Source organism: Ursus arctos, unplaced genomic scaffold, assembly GCF_023065955.2.
Source record: "Ursus arctos isolate Adak ecotype North America unplaced genomic scaffold, UrsArc2.0 scaffold_17, whole genome shotgun sequence".
NCBI lineage: Eukaryota > Metazoa > Chordata > Mammalia > Carnivora > Ursidae > Ursus > Ursus arctos.
This window is the reverse complement of record NW_026622841.1, coordinates 12,351,313-12,375,335: the sequence shown is the minus strand read 5'-3', so window position 1 is coordinate 12,375,335 and position 24,023 is coordinate 12,351,313. Positions and strand designations below refer to the sequence as shown.

The 24,023-nt window shown below is 39.8% G+C and overlaps 1 protein-coding gene across 1 annotated transcript; it reads left to right on the top strand.

The window, feature by feature from the left end:
- Positions 1 to 84: 84 nt before the first annotated feature.
- SERPINB10 (serpin family B member 10) lies at positions 85 to 22,089 on the top strand. Its single transcript, XM_026496448.4, has 8 exons — positions 85 to 168; positions 3,602 to 3,778; positions 6,039 to 6,104; positions 6,522 to 6,659; positions 8,544 to 8,661; positions 14,588 to 14,730; positions 17,711 to 17,866; positions 19,260 to 22,089. Exons 2-8 carry the CDS (start codon positions 3,611 to 3,613, stop codon positions 19,662 to 19,664), a joined length of 1,194 nt encoding a protein of 397 aa, XP_026352233.2. The 5' UTR covers positions 85 to 168; positions 3,602 to 3,610; the 3' UTR covers positions 19,665 to 22,089.
- Positions 22,090 to 24,023: the final 1,934 nt, after the last annotated feature.

The following is a 24,023-nucleotide window of genomic DNA, read 5'->3' as shown; positions in this document are numbered from 1 at the left end:
AAACGAAGAGTGTATGGGCTTGTAAAAGTGAATCAGAGGGTGGGGCCAAGAAAAGGGAGGTGCTAGAATTTTTAAAGATGATTTCTACAGTTAAAAGTTACTTAACTCACTCACGATCTCTTATTAAAGGAACCAGTTGCCAATTCTGCTCCAACAGAAGAAAACAAGGTATTGTAAAGGTTTCTTTGTTTAAAAATGTTTATTTATGTTTTCCTTCTTTATTGAAGTGTCTAGCTGAGTAACAAATGATCGAGCCTTCGAAAACAGAAATAGTAGGTAAAGCTCCATCCCCACCTCCTCAAGAATTCTGTGCAAGTCAGACAGATTTAACCCCTCGCTGGTTCAAAGTTTGTATGGGAAAGAGGGCAAAGGGGGAGAGAGAACATTCATTTAAAAGGAGCTAGAAAAATGGTTTTACCAGGAATTGGGAAGCTGTGAATGGAATCTCCTCCAGTCACATTTCTAGATTGGCCTCCTCTGTATCTGTCAACATAGGCAAAGAGAAATAGAGTATTCTCAGAATAATTGAGGCCAACCCCTTCTAACCCTTCAGAAGAGCGGGCTTGGCAATATGAATTTGATCCCCATTATCAATGTGTGAAATTAATGGTTCGGCTCTCTTTCCCTGTCCTCAGCCAACATCCCGTCCTGGGCACCACTCCATGGGCTGTTAGCTTTCTTCTCTTCCATTGAGTAGCCTAAGCCCCAAACTTTCATTGTGTGCTCATTGTAAAACATCCCCAACTATTGCTTCCCTCAGAAAATGGCTTTGGGTAAGTATAGAAGTGCTGAGGGGAGATGTCATCCTCTGGTAGGCACAGCTCTGAGAAGTAGGCACTATCATTAGTATCACCGGGAAGGCATGGAGTCTTGGGTATCCTTTTACGGAAAACGGGGTGAGGATCCTTCCCACTTCCTCTTCCCTCCTTTCTTCCTCCTCCTGTTCACCTTCTTTCCTCACCCAATCCCTCCCTTTTACCGTTAAAATCTTGAAGACAATGAGATGCAATGACAAAGGTGATTGTATTCAGAGTCCAGAGAATGGGATTGCAGTGATAACTTTGCTCTTAGCTTGCTGTGCACATTGGGCAGAACATTTAAACTCTCTGGGCCTTAGTTTTTTAGTAGATAAAACAAGGCAATTGGACTAGAGGGAACTCCAAAGTTCTTCGGGGCTATGTGTATCTATTATGCAACATTTTGATGAATGACACTATCCTTTCATTATTTTCATAGTTCTCCGGCTTTTCCCCTAAACCCTTGAGAGATTGAAATTTTACATATTTTGCATATATATTTGTATGTATTGTGTGTGCGTATGTGTGTGTGTGTATACTGACACATCTGAAAACTGCAGAGAACAATTAATTTATTTTGAAAATGGCATAGTAGGTTTCTGATCTAGACATTTATAATTGTCTTTGAAAAAATCATTGTCTAACCCTTGTATGGATGAATTATTCCTATAAAACATCATCCTAAAATTCTGCGTCCTTCAGGAAGCACTTTCCACTCGGGTTAGATTTTACCAATGGCTTAACACGTCTATAAATTTTTTGTTAAAAAAATGGCAGGAATTATTCTTCTGTGTTCTGGACAATACCTCATATATTAGTGATGATATTAACAAGAGAATTAATGAAGCTGAAGATAACTGGATATTAACGTTCCACAAGTAATTAGCTCTTTCATTAGATAAAATTATTGTTTTCAGGAATTTGTTACAAGTAATTAAACTCTAGAATAACCATAAACCGTAGGTAGAAAGAGAAAAAAATCTCAGGCCCTAAGATATTACTTTCTCCTCCCTTCATGGTAAGTATGGTTTGAGGAGCCAAGCGTTTTCCATATGAATGTAATTCATGAATTCTAAAGAGATAAAGCTTAACTTGGAGGCAGTAAACAAAGTATCATCTGGATGAATATAGCTGTAAAGAGATTAGGGAGGTTATTTCCAAGATGGCACTGAATCTATCAAGAAAAAGTACATACTGGCAAGTTTCGAACATTTTGTTGAGAGCGTAGACTTACTACAAAACTAGAGTCGTCTTTTTTCCTTAGTCAAGTAATACCAGCCAAGGATTATCATCATCCTCAGCAATAGGCAGGAGCTGCAACTGAAGCAGGACTTAGAGGGGAAATTCTTTGACTAAGTGTAATCCTATGGTGAGGAGGGATTTCAACAGGATCACCGTTAATCCAATTCATGATGAAACCAAAACTTGGCCTACACGCTCCTCTCCCTTGATTCAACTATTTGACTGGAGAGAACTCCTGACCTTTCTGAAGTTCTAAGGGCCAGGTGATGTCAGTATAAGATAAAGTTCTATACAACATTGGGACTAATGGGAAATTTTAGACCTAGGAAGTTGATTTATTTTTAATCATTTAACCAGTTTGAGAGATTTTTTGGCTATAAAATGACATCAGATTGAAGTAGTTATTTCTTTGATAAAACCCAAGTCTTAAAGGACTGAAAATGTCTGGCGATTAGAGGTGAAATTTAGAGGTTGAATATAATTTTTTTTTAAATGAGAAAAACAGTTCTTTTGTTCAGAAGACCAGTTTCAGAGGGTCCCAAGTGAGTGAGAATAAGGGCAAAGAGCCTTGACTTCTCTACTTCTCTATGGGCATTTCCCACCAAACTGTGTATGGTTTCAAGTTTGGGTGGATAAAAAATGGCGGCTGGAGCCTAAACAATGAACATCGTAAAGAAATAATAGACAAGTATTTATAAGATCCATTTTGTGTAAAGTCCGGAGCGAGGTGTTGTTGAAGGTACAGAAAATTTTACTCTCAAGGAACTTACCAGGGAGTTGGAAAGATATAGAGATGTGAAGACAGAACTAGCAGTGGGATAAATGTCAATAAGGGGCAAAAATGATGTTGTGGGACATAACGCCGCTGTGCACAAGAGATCGGGAAAAGCTTCTAAAGAAAAGGAGAAACTGGAACAGAATTGGATTTCAATAGAGTAAAGGAGGATCAAAGCATTCCAGGAACAAAGAATATCATAGCTAAAGGCATGAATGAATAAATAAGGTTAAGAAGTATAAAAATATGGGTGATAGATAAGTGAGAAAAAGAACAAGGTTTCTTGAAAAAATGTCTAGCGATTTCTCATCTACTGTGTAAAGTCAGCAGTCACGTGGTGCCTTAGAAAGCAGCACAGGGTGCTGAGACCTGGTTCTACTGCCATTTTTATTGTGGTTTTCTCAGCAAGTTGCTGCCGACTGACCAGCACCCAACTGTTACTCTGCTGCGCCTTAGCACTAAAATTTGAGCAATCCCCTCAAACTCTCCAGACTTCGGTTTTCTAATATATAAACTAAGAATGTTGGCGTGGGATTTTCCTATAGTTCATTCAACTGTTACAAATAGGTACACGTGTAAAGATGAATGAAAATATGTGCATATAAAACGGATGGACATATATACGTTCTATATACAATATAAAATCGAATTAGATAATACATATTTTTGTCATTTCAAGAAGAGGTGATTAAAGAAGATAGTTGTGTCAGCCGCAAGTAGAATACAAAAGTAAAATAAGTGGAAAGGATTATTAACAAGTTTTCCATCTCTGCTTTATTTTTCCTAGGTTTTCCCAATGGACTCTTTAGTCAAATCAATCAACCAATTCGCCCTGGACTTCAGCAAAAAGCTGGCTGAATCGGCTGAGGGCAAAAATATTTTCTTTTCTCCCTGGGGCATCTCGACCTCGTTGGCCATGGTGTATTTGGGCACTGGAGGTACCACGGCAGCCCAGATGGCCCAGGTGAGTGGGAGAGGTCGAACACCCTCTGTGGCCTTTAAATAGAGTGCTTGCTTTAGCTGCTACCGTCATTTGCTTCCTGAAGTCCATATAGCTTACATTTACAGCCATATCCTTCAAAACAGAAGATACGCTTAAACATTTTTTTTAGGCCGTAAAAAGACATCTGAGAAAGAGAATCAACTGGAAAACTGCTGCGTAAATAACCACATAAGAGCCCATGTTCCCTAGCAAGTTCAAATAGAGACACAATAAGCTTATTGGGTTTGGTTCAGCACCAGAAACAATTTTATATTGATTATTAATGTATTTCAAGAAGTAATGGATCATACTTTATTTTTTATTTTTAATTCCAGTGAAGGTAACATATGGCGCTACATTAGTTTCAGGTGTACAATATGGTGATTGGACAGTTCTGTACTTTACTCAGTGCTCATCATGACAAGTGAGCTCTTAATCCCCTTCATCTATTGCCCCCATCCCGGCACCTACCTGCCCTCAGGTAACCCTCTCTTTGTTCTCTGCGGTCAAGAGTCTAGTTTTTTGTTTGTCTCTTTTTTCTTTGTTCATTTGTTTTGTTTCTTAAATTCCACACGTGAGTGATAGCATATCGTTTTTGAATGGCTCATACTTTAAATAATAGAATTAGTCATCATCTTTCCAACCTCAGAAAGATTTTCCTGAAGACACAAATAGAAAAATAGGTGAATCCAGTTCTTCGTGCTTTGTTTTGTTGTTTCTGTGTTCAACCCCTGGTTGTCTGAATGAATGTAAAGAACCCATTGAGAGCATTAAAATAACAAAACAATAGTATTGTATAAGCAATGCTGGATTTGCTGTAAGCATCTTCAAAGCACTGTGCATGTGTGCACGCGCAAGTGTAGCCATAGATAGCAAACTTATAATTTAAAAAGCCATGTGTATATGTGTGCATGTGTGCAAACATATAACTACATGTGTGTGTGTGTTTTAAAATAGAAATAGAAAAGAGCCCTAGGGGCGCCTGGGTGGCACAGCGGTTAAGCGTCTGCCTTCGGCTCAGGGCGTGATCCCGGCGTTATGGGATCGAGCCCCACATCAGGCTCCTCCGCTATGAGCCTGCTTCTTCCTCTCCCACTCCCCCTGCTTGTGTTCCCTCTCTCGCTGGCTGTCTCTGTCTCTGTCGAATAAATAAATAAAATCTTTAAAAAAGAAAAAAAAGAAAAAGAAAAAAAAAAGAGCCCTAAATCATGCAATAGTCAAAAGGCCAAATGATAGGATTTCCACTCAAGGTGGTGCCCTCTGGGCCCAATACAGAAAACAGCACAGCCAGCAATTCTGAATGAAATAGGCAGAACTTATCTTCTGCCAGCTTGGGCCACCCTTATTCTTTTAGTTCACAAGATATTGTGTAGTTTAAAACAACAACAAAATTCTGGTTCACCCCTAATTAATAATCGGTTAATTATTATAAGGTTTAACTGTTAATGTGATAGACAATCTTAGATGGATTCCAACTTGGGTCCATTTCATATAAATATATCGCTCTGTGTTTCTTGCCCTTGCTTTATCTAAATGCTATTTATATATTAATAGCAACACTTTGCAATTGAGACTGAGTCGCTCATGTACCCCTGTCTGTCACTGGGTGTCAGTCAGCGCAAGCTTGGTAAACTAGAATTTATTTCTCATTGTGAGCTGGGTCCAGGCTGTGGGAGCTGGAATTATCACCTTGTTTTCTACTGCTGTACAATTCAGGGGAAGCAAGCATATCCACATCCTTCTCGTTAACTTCTAAATGAAATGCTGGCGTGGACACAAAGAATGCGTCTATAACTGTCAAGTGGGATAGACAATGAGATCTGAAACACTTCACTAGAATCGACAACTAAAATCCCTGAATTTTCTGGATAATGGGAGCAATGGTGGCTTATGCTTAAATCATCTAAATGCTCTCAGTTGACCACCTAGCTTTCAAAACAACCGTAGATAAAAAAGTAAAACATGGGATACCTCTAAGGATCTTCCCAACATCATCTTACATGTCCTATAAAGAGTATAAGAATAAAGAGACTAGCTACTTAAACAGGAATTTAAAAGATTTATTTAAAGGCTGCTGTTGACTTATTCCATCCATCCAATTAACACATCATTTAAGTGAAATCGGAGCCCCCTGGTAATTAATTATATGTTCTGTAGTGATGGGAACGACTGACTTGTATTTGCTGATGAGAATTTCAGATGGTTAGTGTGTTCACATATTGCCTTTTTATTGAAATGACAGGTGCTTCAGTTTAGCAGAGACCAGGACATCAAATCTTGTCCTGAAAGTGAGAAGAAAAGAAAGACGGTATGTCTTATTTTTAATGTGCATTTGATAATTAAGTAGACAACACTTGCAGCACATGTATTTTAGTGGCTGATTTAAGCAACCCTTGACAGGGAACTTCTCTTAGAAAAATATCATCAACTATAGAAAAATTTTCAAGATACAAAAATGTGTACGCTTTTTGGAAGGGTCGTATTCTTTCCCTTTATCTCTCTCCATTTTTTTCTTCCCCTTCAAAACTGCCCCACCTTCAAGCTCGTTCTTGCCTTGACAAACTAAATGTGAAGAAAACAATGCCTTAACAACTTTTAAATTCTTGCACTGCTAACATTAAAGAAAATAGTTTTTCTCTACTATGCAATTGATTTCAGCTTTTGTTTGCATATAGCTAGTTCGTGTTCAATGTTTTATTTGACTATTTGACCTTTTCTTTTAAAGGAATTAGGTTTGGGCAAGGTAGAAGAAATACAGTCTCACTTCCAGACGCTTATCTCAGAAATCAGCAATCCCAGCAAGGCTTACATACTTAAAACTGCCAACAGGATATATGGAGAGAAAACCTACCCATTTCACGCTGTAAGTGCAAACATGTCGTTTTAAGCTGATGGGAAAGACAGAGCCCTATGAGACCAATCAGTAAACTCTTTGTACATTTCTCTAGAGACCCCAGGGACAATGTTCATGTCTGGGGTCAGCATTTCTGGTAAATAATCATTTAGGTCACCAATAAGTGTCTAGTTGTAAAGGAAAGCAGTAATGGGTCTCAAGCCAGACCTAGTGATCAGATCTTTATGCTCAGAATAAAGGGGTCCACCTCAGCTGATGAACAGGTACAGAAGTGTGGTTTGCGTCATCTCTGGGTTAGGCTTTGTTTCACGGGGAATGGAGCAGAAGACGCAGAGTAACTCAGCAGCGTCGATCTGCAGGAGCGGAGGGCGGAGCTGGTCCTAGGAGAGCGGCTGGAGACCGTGGGCTCAAATGTACACAGTCATGGACAGCATGACTTTAGAGACTTTAGGAAAGACTCTTAACATGGAATACCATCACCTTCTCCCCTTCTCGGATGGTTGATACCCCACAATGCAGACCATGCTTTTGTGCTCAATTCAGATTTAAGGGCTCTTCAGCCAAGCCAAGCACTGACTTTCCCATTCGTCCATCACATCTCATCTCGTAAGAGAGCAGAAGGACCCAGGTACCCCGAGGGCCAAGAGCAAGGAAACTGGATAGGGTGGAGGGGCAGCAGTAGAAAAGATAAAGCTGTCTTGTGATATCGAGCAGTGCTGTCCTTGCCCTTAGCAAGTGAATTCGGGGAGCTCAGGACTTGGGCTGTGTAATGACTAAAGGCAGAAAAGCATCCAAACGAGGCCTGAAAGACATACCCATTGCCGGTAGTCTGGGGCGTTCCAGTTTGGTCCAGAAGTAGGAGGTATTTGAGTGGGGCAGGCACTTAGAGATGAGAAGGACACGGAGAAAACGAGACATTTTTTACAATGTCCACAAGCCCTGGATGTGCTTGGAGAGGTTGATCAGAACCCAGGAGTCAACACAGGGAATGGTGCCTCGTGAATCTTGAAGCCTTCCTTTTTGACCAGATTATAATTTCTATAGAATTTAGACTTCCTAATCTTTGAACCACTGCGTGAGGCTGAATTAACTCAGCACTCTTTACTGCACACAATGCCTCCACCAACTAATAAACTGACGGAGTGCGACAGCTGTCCTGAAGAACAAATGATGCTCCCGTGGCAGGTGCCCTCGTAAGCCCGCTTCTGACGACGGCCACCAGAAGGGATGTCGAAGGGCGTCGAAGGGCGTCGAAGGGCCTGAGGACGAGGCCAGCTTTCTTCCCTCAGACGGCCTGCTGAACCTTTGCTTAGCAATCCATTTTCACGGCAGCGTACAGCTCTGCTCAGGGGCCCTCCACAGTCCTTGGGCACTTAGAGTCCATGGCAGGAGGCTTCACTTTGGTTCCAGCTCTGTGGCAGAAAGCCAAGCGCAACTGCCAATACGTCTTAGTCACTGGAGTCAGTCCCGGGATTCCTAGACTTCTCTCCCTTTTCATTCCAGCCCCACTTCACAGGCATGAATAAACATAGGAAAAGGTAGGAGTGTTTGGGTGGCTCAGTCCATTAAGCATCTGAGTCTTGGTCTTGGGGTTGTGAGTTCAAGCCCCACGTTGGGCTCCATGCTGGGCGTAGAGCCTACTTAAAAAAAATAGGGAGGGTACGGGAGCCCCAGGACTGTGGGAGTCAGGCCTTCCTTCCTACCTGGACCTCTGCACGGCTAGTCTGTGCCCAGCTAATTTTAAAGAGGGGAGTGTTTCGTCTTTGACCAAAATGGGAGTATGGAAAGACGGAAGGGAACAACAGAGTGGGGGTTTGCAACTGTCCATCGATAGACTTGATTTCTCAGTTTTGGACAAACTCTACAAAAGGATATTTTACCTATATCTTCCAGAAATATTTGGAAGACATGAAAACATACTTTGGTGCAGAACCACAGTCTGTGGACTTTGTGGAAGCTTCTGGACAAATCCGAAAGGAGATCAACTCTTGGGTTGAAAGTCAGACTGAAGGTAAGCTTTCACCAAGCTGCTTGGGAAAGTGCCTTTTCCAAGCATTGTTGTATTTTTGAATTTGCTTTGTGTGTAAGTACGTGTATTTCTTTTTTTTTTTTTTTTTTTAAAGATTTTATTTATTTATTTGACAGAGATAGAGACAGCCAGCGAGAGAGGGAACACAAGCAGGGGGAGTGGGAGAGGAAGAAACAGGCTCATAGCGGAGGAGCCTGATGTGGGGCTCGATCCCGTAACGCCGGGATCACGCCCTGAGCCGAAGGCAGACGCTTTAACCGCTGTGCCACCCAGGCGCCCCAGTACGTGTATTTCTTAACGAGAATTATGGACACATTCTAAATATGCGGAACATTTCTTTCTATTCACGCCCATGATTTTCAGATCCATAGCTTTCCCAGTAAGTCTTATCTAAAACATATAAGTAAGATACCCACTTTACTAAGTGGGCAAGAAAATTCTTATATCCCAATAACTGCAAAGAGGAGCCTAGGGGCAAAAAGCAGGAAAATGCAAAGGGGAAAGTTGAAACACTACTACATTTGTGATTTCTAAAGAAAAATAGCTAGTAATTAATAACGAAATTGTGACATTAAATGTGTTATATAATCTTAAGTAATTTTCAAAATGAGGTCATGTAGTATACAGGGCGCTAAGCTGCTGTAGCAGAGAGACCTGGAATACAGTGGCTTAATGATAAGGTAGAAGTTTATTGTTCTTTCACATAATAGTCAAAAGGCAGATAAGCATTCCGTTGCTGAGGCAATCCGGAGACCCAGACTGGAGGGTCAGCTCTGCCACCCTCAAAACATGGCTTTTGTGTTTAAGTCTAGATGATTCTTGCATTTGTCATTTTAAAGTCACCAGGAAATGGGGAAAAGAAAGCCTCTTTGCGTTTAAGGAGATGACCTGAAAGTTTCACACATCAGTTGCACCCATATCCCAAACTCAGCTACCTGGCGCGCTTCAGGCTCTGGGGACCCACGTGTCCTGATATGCTTGGGTCTTTCCTGGATTTAGCCCCTGAAGACCTCTCAGTCCCAGGCAAACCAGGATAGTTGGTCACCTAGACTTGCTGTAATAAAGATCTATAAGATGTACTTTTTAGTCACACACTCACCTAAAAGTTGAACGTTCTATTTCTTTTTTTATTTCAATTTTTTATTTAAATTCCAATTAACATACAGTGTAATATAGTTTCAGGTTAAAATTCAGTGATTCGACACTTCCATAGGACACCCAGTGCTCATCACAAGTGCCCTCCTTAATCTGAATCACGGGTTTAACCCACCTCTCCTCTGGTGATCCTCAGTTTGCTCTCTAGTTAAGAGTCTGTTTCTTGGTTTGTCTTTCTCTTTTTTCCCCTATGATCATTTGTTTTGTTCTTAAATTCCACATGAGTGAAATCATATGCTATTTGTCTTTCTCTGACTGACTTATTGCACTTAGCATTATACTCTCTAGTTCCACCCACATCACTGCAAATGGCAAGGTTTCATTCCTTTTTCATGACTGAGTAATATTCCATTACGTATATAGACCACATCTTCTTTATCCCTTTACCAGTCAATGGACGCTCGGGCTGTTTCCATAACTTGGCTATTGTTGATGGTGCCGCTGTAAACATCAGGGTGCATGTGTCCCTTTGAATTAGTACTTTTGTACCCTTGGGTAAATACCAAGTAGTACAATTACTGAGTGATACAGTAGTTCTATTTTTAACTTTTTGAGGAGCCTCCATACTGTTCTCCAGAGTGGCTGCTCCAGTTTGCATTCCCAGCAGTGCAAGAGGGCTCCCCTTTCTCCACATCCTGGACCACACCTGTTGCTTCTTGTGTTGTTGATTTTAGCCATTCTGACAGCTGTGAGGTCAGAGCTCATCGTAGTTTTGATTTGTGTTTCCCTGATGATCAGTGATGTTGAGCATCTTTTCATGCGTCTATTGGCCACCTGGATGTTCTTTGGAAAAATGTCTATTCATGCCTTCTGCCCATTTCTTACCTGGATTATTCATTTTGGGGATGTTGAGTTTTGTAGGTTTTTTAATTTCTTTTGGATACTAACCCTTTATCAGATAGGTCATTTGCAAATATCTTCTCCCATTCCATAGGCTGCCTTTTAGTTCTGTGGATCGTTTCCTTCGCTGTGCAGAAGCTTTTTATTTTGATGAAGTCCCAATAGTTTGTTTCTCCCTCCCTCTTTGCTCACACAGCACTTGGTGTGAAAGTTCACTTTGACATGCACCACACTGTTATTGAATTTAACTGCTGAAGCCTCCCCGACCAGACTCAAGGGTCCAAGTGCAATGATGCTGCCTGATGCGAGTTTCAGCTCTGAATCACTAGCACACAGCAGGCCTGCTAATTGTCGTTGTTCAGAACGTTAATGCTTATTGAAATGCCCGGAGGAAGTTGGCAGCCCTGAATTCTCAGTTCCTTTTTCATTGAACTAATGACTCAAAAGCCATGGTGAAGCAACACTGACCATTTTACTTAACTTATGCCTGATTTGGATTCATTCAAAAGCAAGCCTGTTTTTAGAATTACAGATCAGCTAGCATTTACTGAGCACTCGTACTGTTTCAGTTGGCAGGAGGACAAAATGGGATTGCACAGGCAAAAGCGTGTTATAATACACAACACAAATTCAACATGGCAGACGTGACTTTAAGAATAGTCTGGGGCTGAACTAAATCTAAGGCCTCAAATTCCTAGCCCAGTGCCCGTTATGTTGTCTGGAAGAGAGAGGGGGGAGCCCTACGGATAGGAAGGCTAAGAGCAGTTAATCTGCCATCTTTACATGTGAAGCAAAGCTTTTCAGAGCCGAGAGGAGAGCCATGGTCTGGTGCTGCGGAAGCTCGCTTCTTCGGGTCCTTGCCCTGCCTCTCCAGCACAGACCGCCACCCTCAAAGAACATGACCAGACCCAACTAGGTCTAGGTCACACAGCTGCCAGGGAGATCTTCCTGTGATGACAGAAATGTGCCATAAGTCTGCCCTGCCCAGTGTGCTAGGGTCACATGCTCCATCCACATGTGACTATAGATGAGTTGAAATGTGGCGAATGTGACTGAGGAACTGAATTTTTAACTGTACTTCATTTGAAGTAATTTAAATTTAAGGAGCCATGTGTGTCTAGTGGCTACCATATTTGACAGCACAGAAGTTTTGCTTTTGAGGAAGAACTGAATTAATCATCTTAAATTATGGAGGAAAGAGTAGACTTCAGATTACAGTTGCTATAGGGTCAAGATATAGGATAGACACGCTTTGAAAAATCCTCTGTTGTCACACTACTCGTAAAATGAGAGTTCCTCCAAAGTAAGCTAACTCAGGGCATGCTCAGAATCTTTTATTTCGCCTCTGTTCCCTGCGTCCCATGACCTCATTGCTCCAGCTGGCAGGGCTGGCTCTATTTCTTAGAAGTGGAATCTTCCAAAGAGGAAGAAAGCCGTCATCTTTCTGTATTTTCTCTTTACATATTGAACACAAATATCGGCTATTTGAAGGCTATTCAACAGCAAATAAGGTCAGGACTTAACCAGCTATTCAGGAACTTTGTCAAGCCAGAGTTCTGCACCTCCTTAAGAAAAAGTTACCAGAAACTCTTCGGCATGATTACGTTCCATCTGAATCACCTGAAAGAAGCTTCTTTCCTTAAGCTTTCAAGTAGACCTTCTTTCAAGTAGTCATATGGATACTGGCACATACTCGGCATTCAGAGTCAAAGTCTCAGTGATAGTGTCAGTTATATGTTGCAATTTTTTTTCTGGTTTGTCTTCTTTATAGCCTATAAGCCACTTAAAAGTGGGTGTTGGCGAAGGTTATTGTCTACATGTTTGTAATCTCAAAATCTCTCATGTGCTTGGCACACTGGGCACTCTAATGTCACATTAATAACTCTGTGCTCTGCAGGACTTTACCCTGAATATCTTCAAAGATTATCGCTCCCATGACCTCAAACTACCGAGGGTGTGTGCAATGAACCAGCCAGTAGGTGGCACTTCAGCTCTAAAGAGTAGGGCAAAATCAAGGCCAAATTTGGTTCTGTGTGTTGCTTTTTTTTTCTTCTTCAAGATTTTATTTATTTATTGGATAGAGAGAGACAGAGCGAAAGAGGGAACACCAGCAGGGGGAGTGGGAGAGGGGAAATAATATATATATATATATATATATATATATATATATAATATTATATATATATAATTAATATATAAGCAGAAAGAGAATAAGATAGATATGGAAATATTGACAAATGTGTGTATAATATATGTATTTTCTAGCATTCTCTGCTGAGCAATGACACCCCAGTAATAATGAGCATAGCTCATGAGCATAGCTATATCCACACTTGATTTCTAAAACCATCCTTCAAACAACAACAACAACAACAACAAAACCCAAAAAAATGTAACCAGGGCTCCTGGAAGAAATGTTAATTCTAGGGCTGGGACATGGAAAGCACCAGATAAACCTTAGGACATATTGTGGTACCAGAATGTAAGGGAATGCTCAAAACATTTGAGAACATGTCAAAAGGACATAGGAGCCAACACTAGGTTTCCAATAACCAAATCTGGGACAATTAGAGCAACAAAATAGGTAATGATAGTAATAAATTATAATCCATAGGGTAAAACAATTATCCATGAGTCTATACTGATATAAATTGTCGAATACCTAAATAAAAGGAGGAGATGGGAAATTTCTTCTTCACAGTAGAATTCCAGTTGACAAATGGTGAAAATTGAAGCAAATAGAAGGAATGGTGAAAATTGAAAATAACCATTTGGCAAACACCACAGTCATCATTGTTTTAGACAAGACCACCAATGAATGCTAAAATCGGTGGGCAAAAGTTTGATGAGAAACATGAACCTTCTGTGGTCACGAAGTAGCTTCTCACATGATACTTATGAATTACAAAGGGAAAACGTTGTAGTTTTATAGTGAGAAACCTGTGGAAATCAAACCATCAAAGTTAACATCACCCATAATGGGAAATAGGAACATAATTTATTTCCTGGTATGATTCATTGGGAGGCACAGAACATTGCTTCTGTGGTTGCGTTGGTGGCCTAGGGCTGCCATGACAGATTACCACAAGCTGGATAGTGTCAAACAATAGACATGTATTCTCCCATAGTTCCGGAGGCTTCAACCTGAAATCAGGGTGCGAGCAGGGCCATGCTTCCTCTAAATGCTCCAGGGAAGCCATTGTTCCATGCCTCTCTCCTAGTTTCTGGTGGTTGCCGGCAACCCTTGACATTTCTTGACTTACGGACACTTCAGTCTCTGCCTCTGTTAGCACATAATCTTCTTCTTTAGGTCTGTCCTACGTCTGTGTTTTCACATGGTCTTGTCCTCTCTGCGTGTCTATGTCCAAATGTTCCTCCTCCTGTAAGGACATCAGTTATTAGGTTAGCGCCACCCTAATCCAGGATGACTTCATCTTAACTTACTTAGATCTGCAGAGACCCTATTTCCAAATAAGAGCACATTCACAGGGACTGGTAGTTAGGACCTAACATATCTTTCCGGGGGACACAATTGAGGAAACATCAGACAAATCTGAACTGCGAATTGAGGGACACGCTACCAAGCTTCTTCAAAAGTGTCAAAGTCATGAAAGACAAAGAAGGAATGAGGAACTATCTCAGATTCAAAGGCACTAAGATGAAATGACACCTAAATACAACTTGAGATCTTGGATTGAATTCTGGTCCAGAAGAAGGACTTTACTGGAACAGTAGGTGAAATTTAAATAGGACCTGTTAGTAATAGTCTATTAATGCTAAGTTCCTGGTTTGGATCATTGATGGAAATAAGGTATTATCACTTAACACTATTTCATAATTATCATTTTTATAGGTGTGGCATATTGCCAGGATGTACCTATACCATTTGTAATCTGTCCTTTTGTTCTTGTAGGAAAAATCCAGAATCTCCTACCTGATGATGCTGTGGATTCTGCAACCAGAATGGTTCTGGTGAATGCCCTTTACTTTAAAGGAATCTGGGAACATCAGTTCCTCGTCCAAAACACCACAGAAAAGCCTTTCCGAATAAACAAGGTAGAAACCTTTTAATAATCGGCATGGTTTTTTACATGGCGTTGTAAAGGAGATTCTACTTGAAATTCACTCTTCTTTCTGAATATATGTTCTTGGAAAGTCTGGCTGTTACCAGGGCAGGCATGGCTGAGCTAAAAGCCAGGCCCATCCCACCTGGGAATTCCTCTTTCGTTGTTTCTTTCCTGAAAATAGACTATTCACATATTTTTATCACTTCGTCCTTGCTACGACTATGGTAGAGTAGATAAGGTAGGTATTATATTTATTTCCCAGATGGCAAAGTGACAGGAGCCATGCCTAAGTTAGAAATCTACAGAACTGTAACCCCCAACTCTTCACTATTAGTTCTGTTCTTATTCTACTCGACCAATACTCTCTTCTACCAAACTCTTACCCTTCCATAAGTAAAAGAAATACACATTTAAAATCTCATCTCTTTCATTGTTTTCTCTTTGTGTTAGGACACAACACACTAATTTTTGTGATAGGAACCCACTGCAGCAAGAAAGGAGGCTAATAATAAGGTGACAGATTCCCCTAGAATCCAAGGGCTGGAACGTGGCTGGACCTTGGAACTTGAGTGGAAACAAGGATTCAAATGTGGTCAAGATTCAGTCTCTATCTTTTCAACTCTGTTTCTCCCAGCATTCTTCCCTCAGTCTAAAGTCTAATTTTCTCTTCTTCCCAGTCCACAGTGGCAGAACATGGCTACTCACAACACTGCCTCTGTTTTCGAGACCAGTCTAATAGATTTCATTTTTAATTCCTAGGAAAGGAATTGATTAACCAACATTTGCTAAAGCTGTTTAGCCCTGGGGTGGGTCTTCTCACATAAACAGTGCTGCCAAGGACCCACTAGAGTAATTACGTGGTTGTGTGCAATAGGCGGTTCTCAAACAATCGGTGGGATAAAGGTGGGGAAGGGACTGAACATACAATCGAATAGGCTAATCAGAAATGAGCCGGAAAGCTACCTGGCTTAGTATATCCACAAGGAATTTTCAGTTGCAAGTGATAAAAAGCATTCCAAAATAGCTCCAGTAAAATGGGATTGTACTAGCATTAGTTATGTAACTAAGAGGAACTGAGATGTCCAGGGAATCTCAAGACATAATCTCAGTTCTCTCTCTCTGCCCCAGGTCCCACTCCCTCTGGTTGTTGCCTTCATTCTCTGATACTGAAGATACGGTTTCTCTGTATGACCAGGGTATACAGTTGCCCCATCGTCAGCCTTAGAGCTTCACAATCCTAGTAGATAAAGAGTCTTTGCTGCTAGCTCTGACAGAATGTTCCCAAAGGAGGACTCTGTTTTGTGCCATTCATGTGTTCATCCCTGAAAAATCCCTGTATCATGAAGTGTCCTGAATGAACAGCCCTAGTCATATGACCACTACATTAGCAGACGGGTGGGACTTTGTGATTAACAGTTCCCTGTAGAATGGATAAATAACAAATGTCTACAACATCTGAATTGCAGGGTTTTGATTTTTTTATTACCATTGGATTTATTATAAATAGACTTCTTTAAAGAGCACTTTTAGGTTTGCAGAAAAATTGAGAGGAAAGTAGAGTTCCCATATACCCCCCCCCCCACAATTTCCCTTATTATTAACAGTTTGTGTTAGTATGGTGCATTGTTGCAGTCAATGAGCCAATATTGGTACATTTTTACTAATTGAAGTCTATAGTTCACATTAGGGTTCACTTTTGGTCTTGAATAGTTCTATGGGTTTTGACTAATGCATAAGGTCATGTATCTGCCATTACGGTATCATTTGGAATAGTTTAACTGCCCGAAAAATGTCCTGTACTCCATCCATTCATCCTTCCTCCTAAATACCTGGCAACCTCTGATCTTTTTACTGTCTCTATTGTTTTGCTTTTTCTGGAGTGTCATGTAGTTGAAATTGTATAGTATGTAGCCTTTTCAAACTGGCTTTTTCCACTACACAATATGAATTTAAACATTCTCCCTGTCTTTCCCTGGCTTGATAGATCATTTCACATTACTGTTGAATAATATTCCATTATCTGGACATACTGCAGTTTGTTTAGCCATTCACCTATTGAAGGACATCTTGGTTGCTTCCACTTTTTGGCAATTATGAACAAAGCTGCTATAAATAATCTGTGTGCAAGATTTTGTGCAGACATAAGTTTTTAACTCCTTCTAGTAAATACTCAGGAGCACACTTGCTGGATCATATGGTAATACAATGTTTAGCTTTGTAAGAACCTGCCAACTGTCTCCCGAAGTGGCTTCTGCTTTGCATTCTCACTGGCAAGGAATGACAGTTCCTGTTGCTCCACATCCTTGCCAGCAGTTGATATTGTCAGCCATGCGAAAAGGTCCGTAGTACTATCTCATTGTTCTAATTTGCAATTCCCAAATGATGTATGATTGAGCATCTTTTCATATGCTGTATGTCTTCCTTCGGTGACGTATCTGTTCATATCTTTGCCTATTTTTAAAATTGGGTTCTTTTATTATCACTGAGTTTTTTTAAGTTCTTTATATATTTTGATACCAGTCCTTTATCAAATATGTGTTTTGTGAGTATTTCCTCCTGGCCTATTGTCTTCTTATTCTCTTAGTAAATTTCAGTGTTTATGATACTAAAATATTTTCTCAAACGTCTGCATGTGAAATACACCTTATTTAGTTGCTGAATCATTGACATTGGCATAGTTTGCATAGGATTAGGTACTTTTTAAAGTCTTCAGTAGGATCCAGCTTGCTATGATTTATAGAGGTTGCCACAATAGCGTTATAAAAAGAAACTTCCACATCACTTATTGATAATGTTATCCAGTAGAACCCCTATTTCAGAGAGCAAGGTCCGAATAACTTTATTCAGCATTTTGCAGAGAATCACCAATTTTGCCAGGGTCCCAGACTACTGCGAACCAATTATGATAAAACAAAATTAAGCATTTGGCAAAACTCTTCCTCAGTGACTTTGCTACTTCCTTTCCATAGAGTACAAGCAAACCAGTGCTAATGATGTCCATGAAAGAAAAACTCCAAGTTTTTCACATCGAAAAGCCACAAGCCATGGGCGTTCAGCTCTACTATGAGAGCCGTGACCTCAGCCTGCTCATACTGCTGCCGGAAGATATCGAAGGGCTGGATCAGGTACCGTCTGTCTGCTGCGAACGTGGTTCTGATGTTTACCCCTCTGGGGAGAAGCATAAGACACGGTCTTCCTGTTTGTTCTTTGATGCCTGTAGAGGGAGACAACCAACGTACCTTGAGCCCCCAGGACTTTACCTTCACAGTGTCATTTAAGTTTATTAAAACTCTGCTAAGTTGGATATCACTATTCTTCAGAAAGTTTAAGTAATCTTGAGGCTCTCGCCCTGGGTAAACGAACAGTTTTGGGGGGAAAGAGTCTGTGTCAGTACTCCTGTGGTTTATCAGCCAGATTTCTATGAAGCCTGTCATAACTTTGGGCAGACCAATGTCTGAGCAATTTGTATATTTAAATTGAACGTTAGTTTCTCATGCAGTGGGTGGCCTGGCTTTCTTTGCACCGTGCATAACTTTTCATGTGTTCCAGATTCTCTATACTTCTAAGTTTCTACAGCCCTGCTAGAATGTAGAAGAGAATTCCAAATGGTATCATAAAATTTGTGAAACTGGAAAGAATGGTGAAAGTAAGACCAAGGGTGGACACTAAATCATTAGAGTCACACCCTTATCAGATAAGCCTTTCTTCCTGAGAGTGCAGGCTACTGAGCTGAATGTGTTGTCAGATTGCTAATGTACATCATTACAAGTAGGTAACTGACAGCAATACTTGGGTCCAGAAAACTCTCAAAGTAGCAAAAGCATGCAACCTGAAACAAACATTTTTAAAAAATCAAGCACAGTTTTTCACAAATATACTTATGCATATGCATGTACATATCTATATGTATTTATTATTTTAAAAATTTAAAATATAAAGAGGAGAAAAACACTCTCAAAAACTATACTAAAAAAACAGGCATTACTCTTAAGATTTGGAGATTTTCCTTTCTTTACTTTTCCTTCACTTTTTTTTTGGCATAGCTTATAGTTACTAATTTTATATTGCTGTGATTATATGGACATTTTATTTTATCTCAGATTTTGTTTTCGAAGAGCTGTCTCCCATGTTAATATAACAGATATTTTTTGGTGCCCTGGCACATAATTTACTCTCAAGTTTATGCTTGTGTGTAGACAGCACCCGAATGCATATTTATGTTGACTCATTTCCGTGTGTAGTCGATGTCTTGCAAGCTGGCATAGAAGTACGCCATTTTGAATCAAGGTCTAATTCTCCTGTATCCCGGCAACTACTCAGTGGCAACACAAAGGTTCTGTAGGTCAACAGTGTGAGGGATCTCATTACACAAAGAATTTCCAAATGTGCGTGCTTTGTTACCTTGGGTAACGGGAGGGATGATAATTCAACTGTGTAATATTTTGAGGTCTCACTCAACCATAATTCTCACTCCACTTTGGAATTGCTGACTCTCTCCTCCTCGTTCCGCACCTGCAGCTGGAAAAGGCCATCACCTATGAGAAGCTGAGCGAATGGACCAGCGCAGACATGATGGAATTGTATGAGGTGCAGCTGCAGCTCCCCAAGTTCAGGCTGGAAGAGACTTACGATCTCAAGTCAACCCTGAGCGGTATGGGGATGAGCGATGCCTTTAACCAGAGCAGAGCTGATTTCTCAGGAATGTCCATGGAGAGAAACTTATTTCTGTCCAATGTTTTCCACAAGTCTTTTGTAGAAATAAATGAACAAGGTACAGAGTCTGCAGCTGGCACTGGGAGTGAGGTGAGCCTTCGAACTAGACTCCCCTCCCTTGAATTTAATGCAAACCACCCGTTCCTCTTCTTCATCAGGCACAACAAAACCGACAACATTCTCTTTTACGGGAGATTCTGCTCCCCCTAAACCATGTATGTCTCTCGACAAACAAGACCATCTTCCGGTGTGAAAAGTGCATCAAAAGATGGAAAAACACAATTATAATAAAAACCAGTTTGCAGCTTGTATCTTTTCCACATTTGAATGTTAGCAAATAAACCTTGAAATAATGCATTTTAGTGATTTTATCATACCTATGTAGTTAGATCGGCAAATTTTATTTTTACCACTTAACGTTTTGTCTAAATGTCTTTTATTTGCATTTCGGAAGTACTATGTTATTCAATTGAATGCCTCACAATTTTTGAACTACTTGGTCACTGTATTGTCATTGTCACTTATATTTCACATGCCTCATTGAGCGAAGAAAAATCTTTACAAAGGTGATATATAGATTCTTAGTTTGAACAAATGTATAAAGATAATGTTAGATGTTAGCACCGCAGAAAAGCTGTTAGAAGTATACAGAATTCCCTGGATTATCTTTGCAACTTTTCTGTGAATCTAAAACTATTCAAAAATAAACATTTTATTAAAAATAATTATTGTGTAATAGTGTAGTCATACTAACATCCCTGCTTTAAAAAATCTTATGGAGTAGAAGAACACATTTCTTTTTAAAAAAGATTTTATTTGTTTATTTGAGAGAGAGCGCACGTGAGTGGGGGAGGGACAAAGGGAGAGAGAGAAGCAGACTTCCCACCAAGCAGGGAGCTCCAAGACTACGGACGCTGGGCTCCATCGCAAGACCCTGAGATTATGACCCGAGCCAAAGGTAGATGCTTAATTGCCTGAGCCACCCAAGTGCCCCTTGTTATTTAATTTCAGAGATTGATTATATTCTCTAAGTCATTTTTTGATGTTCATTTAATAAAAGGAAAGACTAGATCTGACACGAACAGTGTATAAATTAGTATAAGAAAATGTGTTTTCTGTATTAAATCTTGGCTCCGTGCTGTAGGATAAAAAAATGCCTTAGCTTCAAAGATAGGAAATTATAATATATGTGACATTTTATCATATCTACGCCTTAGCTCCAAAGATAGAAATTGTAATATATGTAACATTTTATCATATCTCTATGAAACATTTTGCCTCCCTCCACAATATCTCACACTAGGTAGCAGTGAAACAAATCCTTTGTGTCTGTGTTCTAGTAAATTATAAGTCCTTAAATATTATAAAGGAAGACCATTGTAACACTCTCAGGGACTGACAATCAGAGAGCATTAAACACGATATTTTTCAAACAAACAAGAAAGGAAAATGGATGATACTAGAAACTCCAGATGAGTAAGAATGAGATTAGTAGGAAAGTCTTACAAACCCTGTGCTATTTTTTGTATTTTTTTAAACATGTTTGAGTCTTAGGAGAGTCTAGTTCACTAGCCTTGTTAAGTCTTGATTTATTAGATTTATGGAAGTTCAAACGTTTGCAAAAGTGTGTTTGTGAACTTTGTAAGTTTGCCTTTAAAGGTGTTTAAAGCTTTTAAAAAAATCTGAAAGTTTGTGTAATCAGTGCCTAAACATTTAAGAAAAAAATAATTTATTTGCTGTTTAAGCACTGTGCTTTAATGTTTGAGAAAAATATTATTTTTACTTGATTGACAAATAATAAATTGCCTGCTAACTAAGGTATAACAGTAGGGAAAGTTGTTTCCTGCTTGTGAAATTACACCGTGGGAAGGAAAATCCCACAAACTTTAAACAACATTGCCCTTACCGGCGGGGTGGCCGACTAGGAAAGGAAAATGGGATTGATGAGTTTCTCATAGGGGAGAGCGCATTAGAAAGGTCATTGCCAAGGTTTGCCTGATCTGTGGAACGTTCGGGGGCACATTTGCCCTCAGTACACAGGAAACTGAAGAAATGGGGAAGAAGGCAGTAGGAACATAAGGAAAAAATGGTATTAAAAGAAAAAGGAATGCATTCATAGTACACTCCTTAACTCAGCAATGAATACTATTTATCTGTGATCAGGTTAACACTTAGGGCAAGTGAAATGGTGTGAGTGGTGTAAGAAGAGCGAATCCTCAGGCCCTAAATTAGGAAGGCAATAGATAATGTCTAAAATTGTTAGGTCAAAAATGGTAATACAGCCATATTATTTGGAAATATGGAGGCAGATATGAGGAGAAAGAGTGATTGCTTCTGGGGAGGTGGGAGGAGCGGATAGGAACCCGTTGTCTTTTCAATTATCTCCTCACTCAGAAACTCGCGATGTACAGAATTTATTTCCTTCTAATCTATCTATAGATTATGCTCACATGTAACTTTATTCCTAATTTACACTTAATATCCCGGGCTCCCGTGGCAATATTGTTTTGTTCTACTAATATTTACATTAGTATCCTGTCACGGACGTGGTAGAGTCTGATCTGTCCTCTGTTGTTGGGCATTTGTTGATTTTCTCTGTGCACGTGAAATAAAAAATGAAGTGGTCATCGTTCCGCATAATATTTTAACCCATTCCGTGAAATTCCTTGAAATGCATTTTTTCATTCAGAAAGTATAAATGTTTTCATGGCAATTTCTTTTCTTCTTTCTTATTACACCCATCCTTTTCTTTTCTCTCTTCCCTCCCCTCCCTGCCCCTCCCCTCCCCTCCCTTCTCTTCTCTTTTCAACACAATTCTGGAAGTAACTGGCACCCAATTTACAGCATCGCTTATGAAAAATAAGAAGTCATGCCCATCTTATCTTACCAACATTGGAAACCGATAGTTTTTATACTTGCGAATTCTATGTTTTAAAATGATAATTTTAATGTGCTCACCACCACTTCTTTCCTTTAGGGAGGCCGTAGTGTAGCATAGTGATTAAACAGGGAACTCGAGTCACACAGACCTGGTTTCCGATCCTCTGTCTGTTGCTTGGAGCAGTGCAGCCTGGGAACCAGAAACTTAAGGAGCTAAGGTTCAGTGTTTTGCTCAGGTATTTTCCAGCACCCACCTCACCCAGAGTGGTCCAGATTAAATGAAGTCTTGCAAGAGAACTCCAGGCTGGGATCTAGCACATAGTATATACTCAAAAAATATTATTCTTCTTTGAGGTTAACACTTTTTCATATAATGATTAGCCATTGCTTTTCTTTTTATTTCCTTTTTTAACGGTTAATTTTTAAATGTGAGTATAGTTGACACTGTTATATTGGTTTCAGGTGTACAATAGCCATTGCTTTTCTTTGTTGCAAACTTGCTAATGTCCTTTGCACATGTTTCTACTGGGGTCTGTTTTTTAAATCAGCTTTTCTCGAGCTATTTAAGTGACATTTAAAGATTTTTTTTCAAATATTTTCTTATTTTGGTATTCATCTTTTAATATTATGGCACCTTTTTGGCATATGGAAATCAAATATGTTTGGTCAAATGTATTGAACTTCTGTGATGGTTTTCAGATGACTCATGGTGAATGTGTTAGAATGCTCTGACTGGTAAAATGTTAATTTTGTAAATATTTAGAAAAGATGACAGAGCAGAGGGGTACTGCTCCCCACAGAGCTCACCTATTTATCTATAGGATTTCTCCACTGCATTTACAGACTTTCGGACTAATTGGGCCTTGTAATTCACCTCTTGTTCTCATCCCGATTCCTCCTTACCTACCCTACTCTTCCTAGAGTAAGGGCTCTTGGGCAGTGGTCACAACACAGGGCATTGGTGTCAGGTTAATCATTAGTTAATTAATATTAGTTAATTAATTAATATTAGTTAATTAATATTAGTTAATTATTATGATTATTAGTTAACTGTTATTGTTAATTATTATTTTCTTTTTAAAAAGTCTAGTATTCCAGGGGCGCCTGGGTAGCGCAGTCGTTAAGCGTCTGCCTTCAGCTCAGGGAGTGGTCCCGGCGTTCCGGGCTGGAGTCCCACATCAGGCTCCTCCGCTGGGAGCCTGCTTCTTCCACTCCCACTCCCCCTGCTTGTGTTCCCTCTCTCGCTGGCTGTCTCTATCTCTGTCAAATAAATAAATAAAATCTTAAAAAAAAATAAATAAAAAGTCTAGTATTCCAAATGCGCTGACCTCTTCTGTGATGCTAAGTGGCTGATACTAGCAGAACACCTAGCAAGTTTTCTTTTTAAAAAATGCCATTGATGCCTTTAGGCAAAGGTGTGTTTTACCTATGAATGTGAAATCAACAGCTTTTGAAGGATTGTGAAGTGATCATTTGAGAACATCCATTGGCCTGTTTTTCCATCGATGTATGATTTCATTACTAGAAAAAGATGTTAAAACTCTCACATATGGGCACTTAAAAAACTTGCAAATATAATTTTCCTAAACTTCACAAAAATCTTCCGAAAAGAAAAAATTTGGTGGGTTTCTAACTGTTCAAATACTGAAAGTACATGCTGAAAAATCTGGGTTTGCAAAAGCCAATGAT

Coding starts and splice junctions, on each gene's coding strand:
- SERPINB10 (XM_026496448.4), top strand. CDS start 3,611: ATGGACTCTTTAGTCAAATCAATCAACCAATTCGCCCTGGACTTCAGC. Junction 6,105..6,521: donor GTGAGAAGAAAAGAAAGACG/GTATGTCTTATT, acceptor TTTCTTTTAAAG/GAATTAGGTTTGGGCAAGGT. Junction 8,662..14,587: donor GGTTGAAAGTCAGACTGAAG/GTAAGCTTTCAC, acceptor TTGTTCTTGTAG/GAAAAATCCAGAATCTCCTA.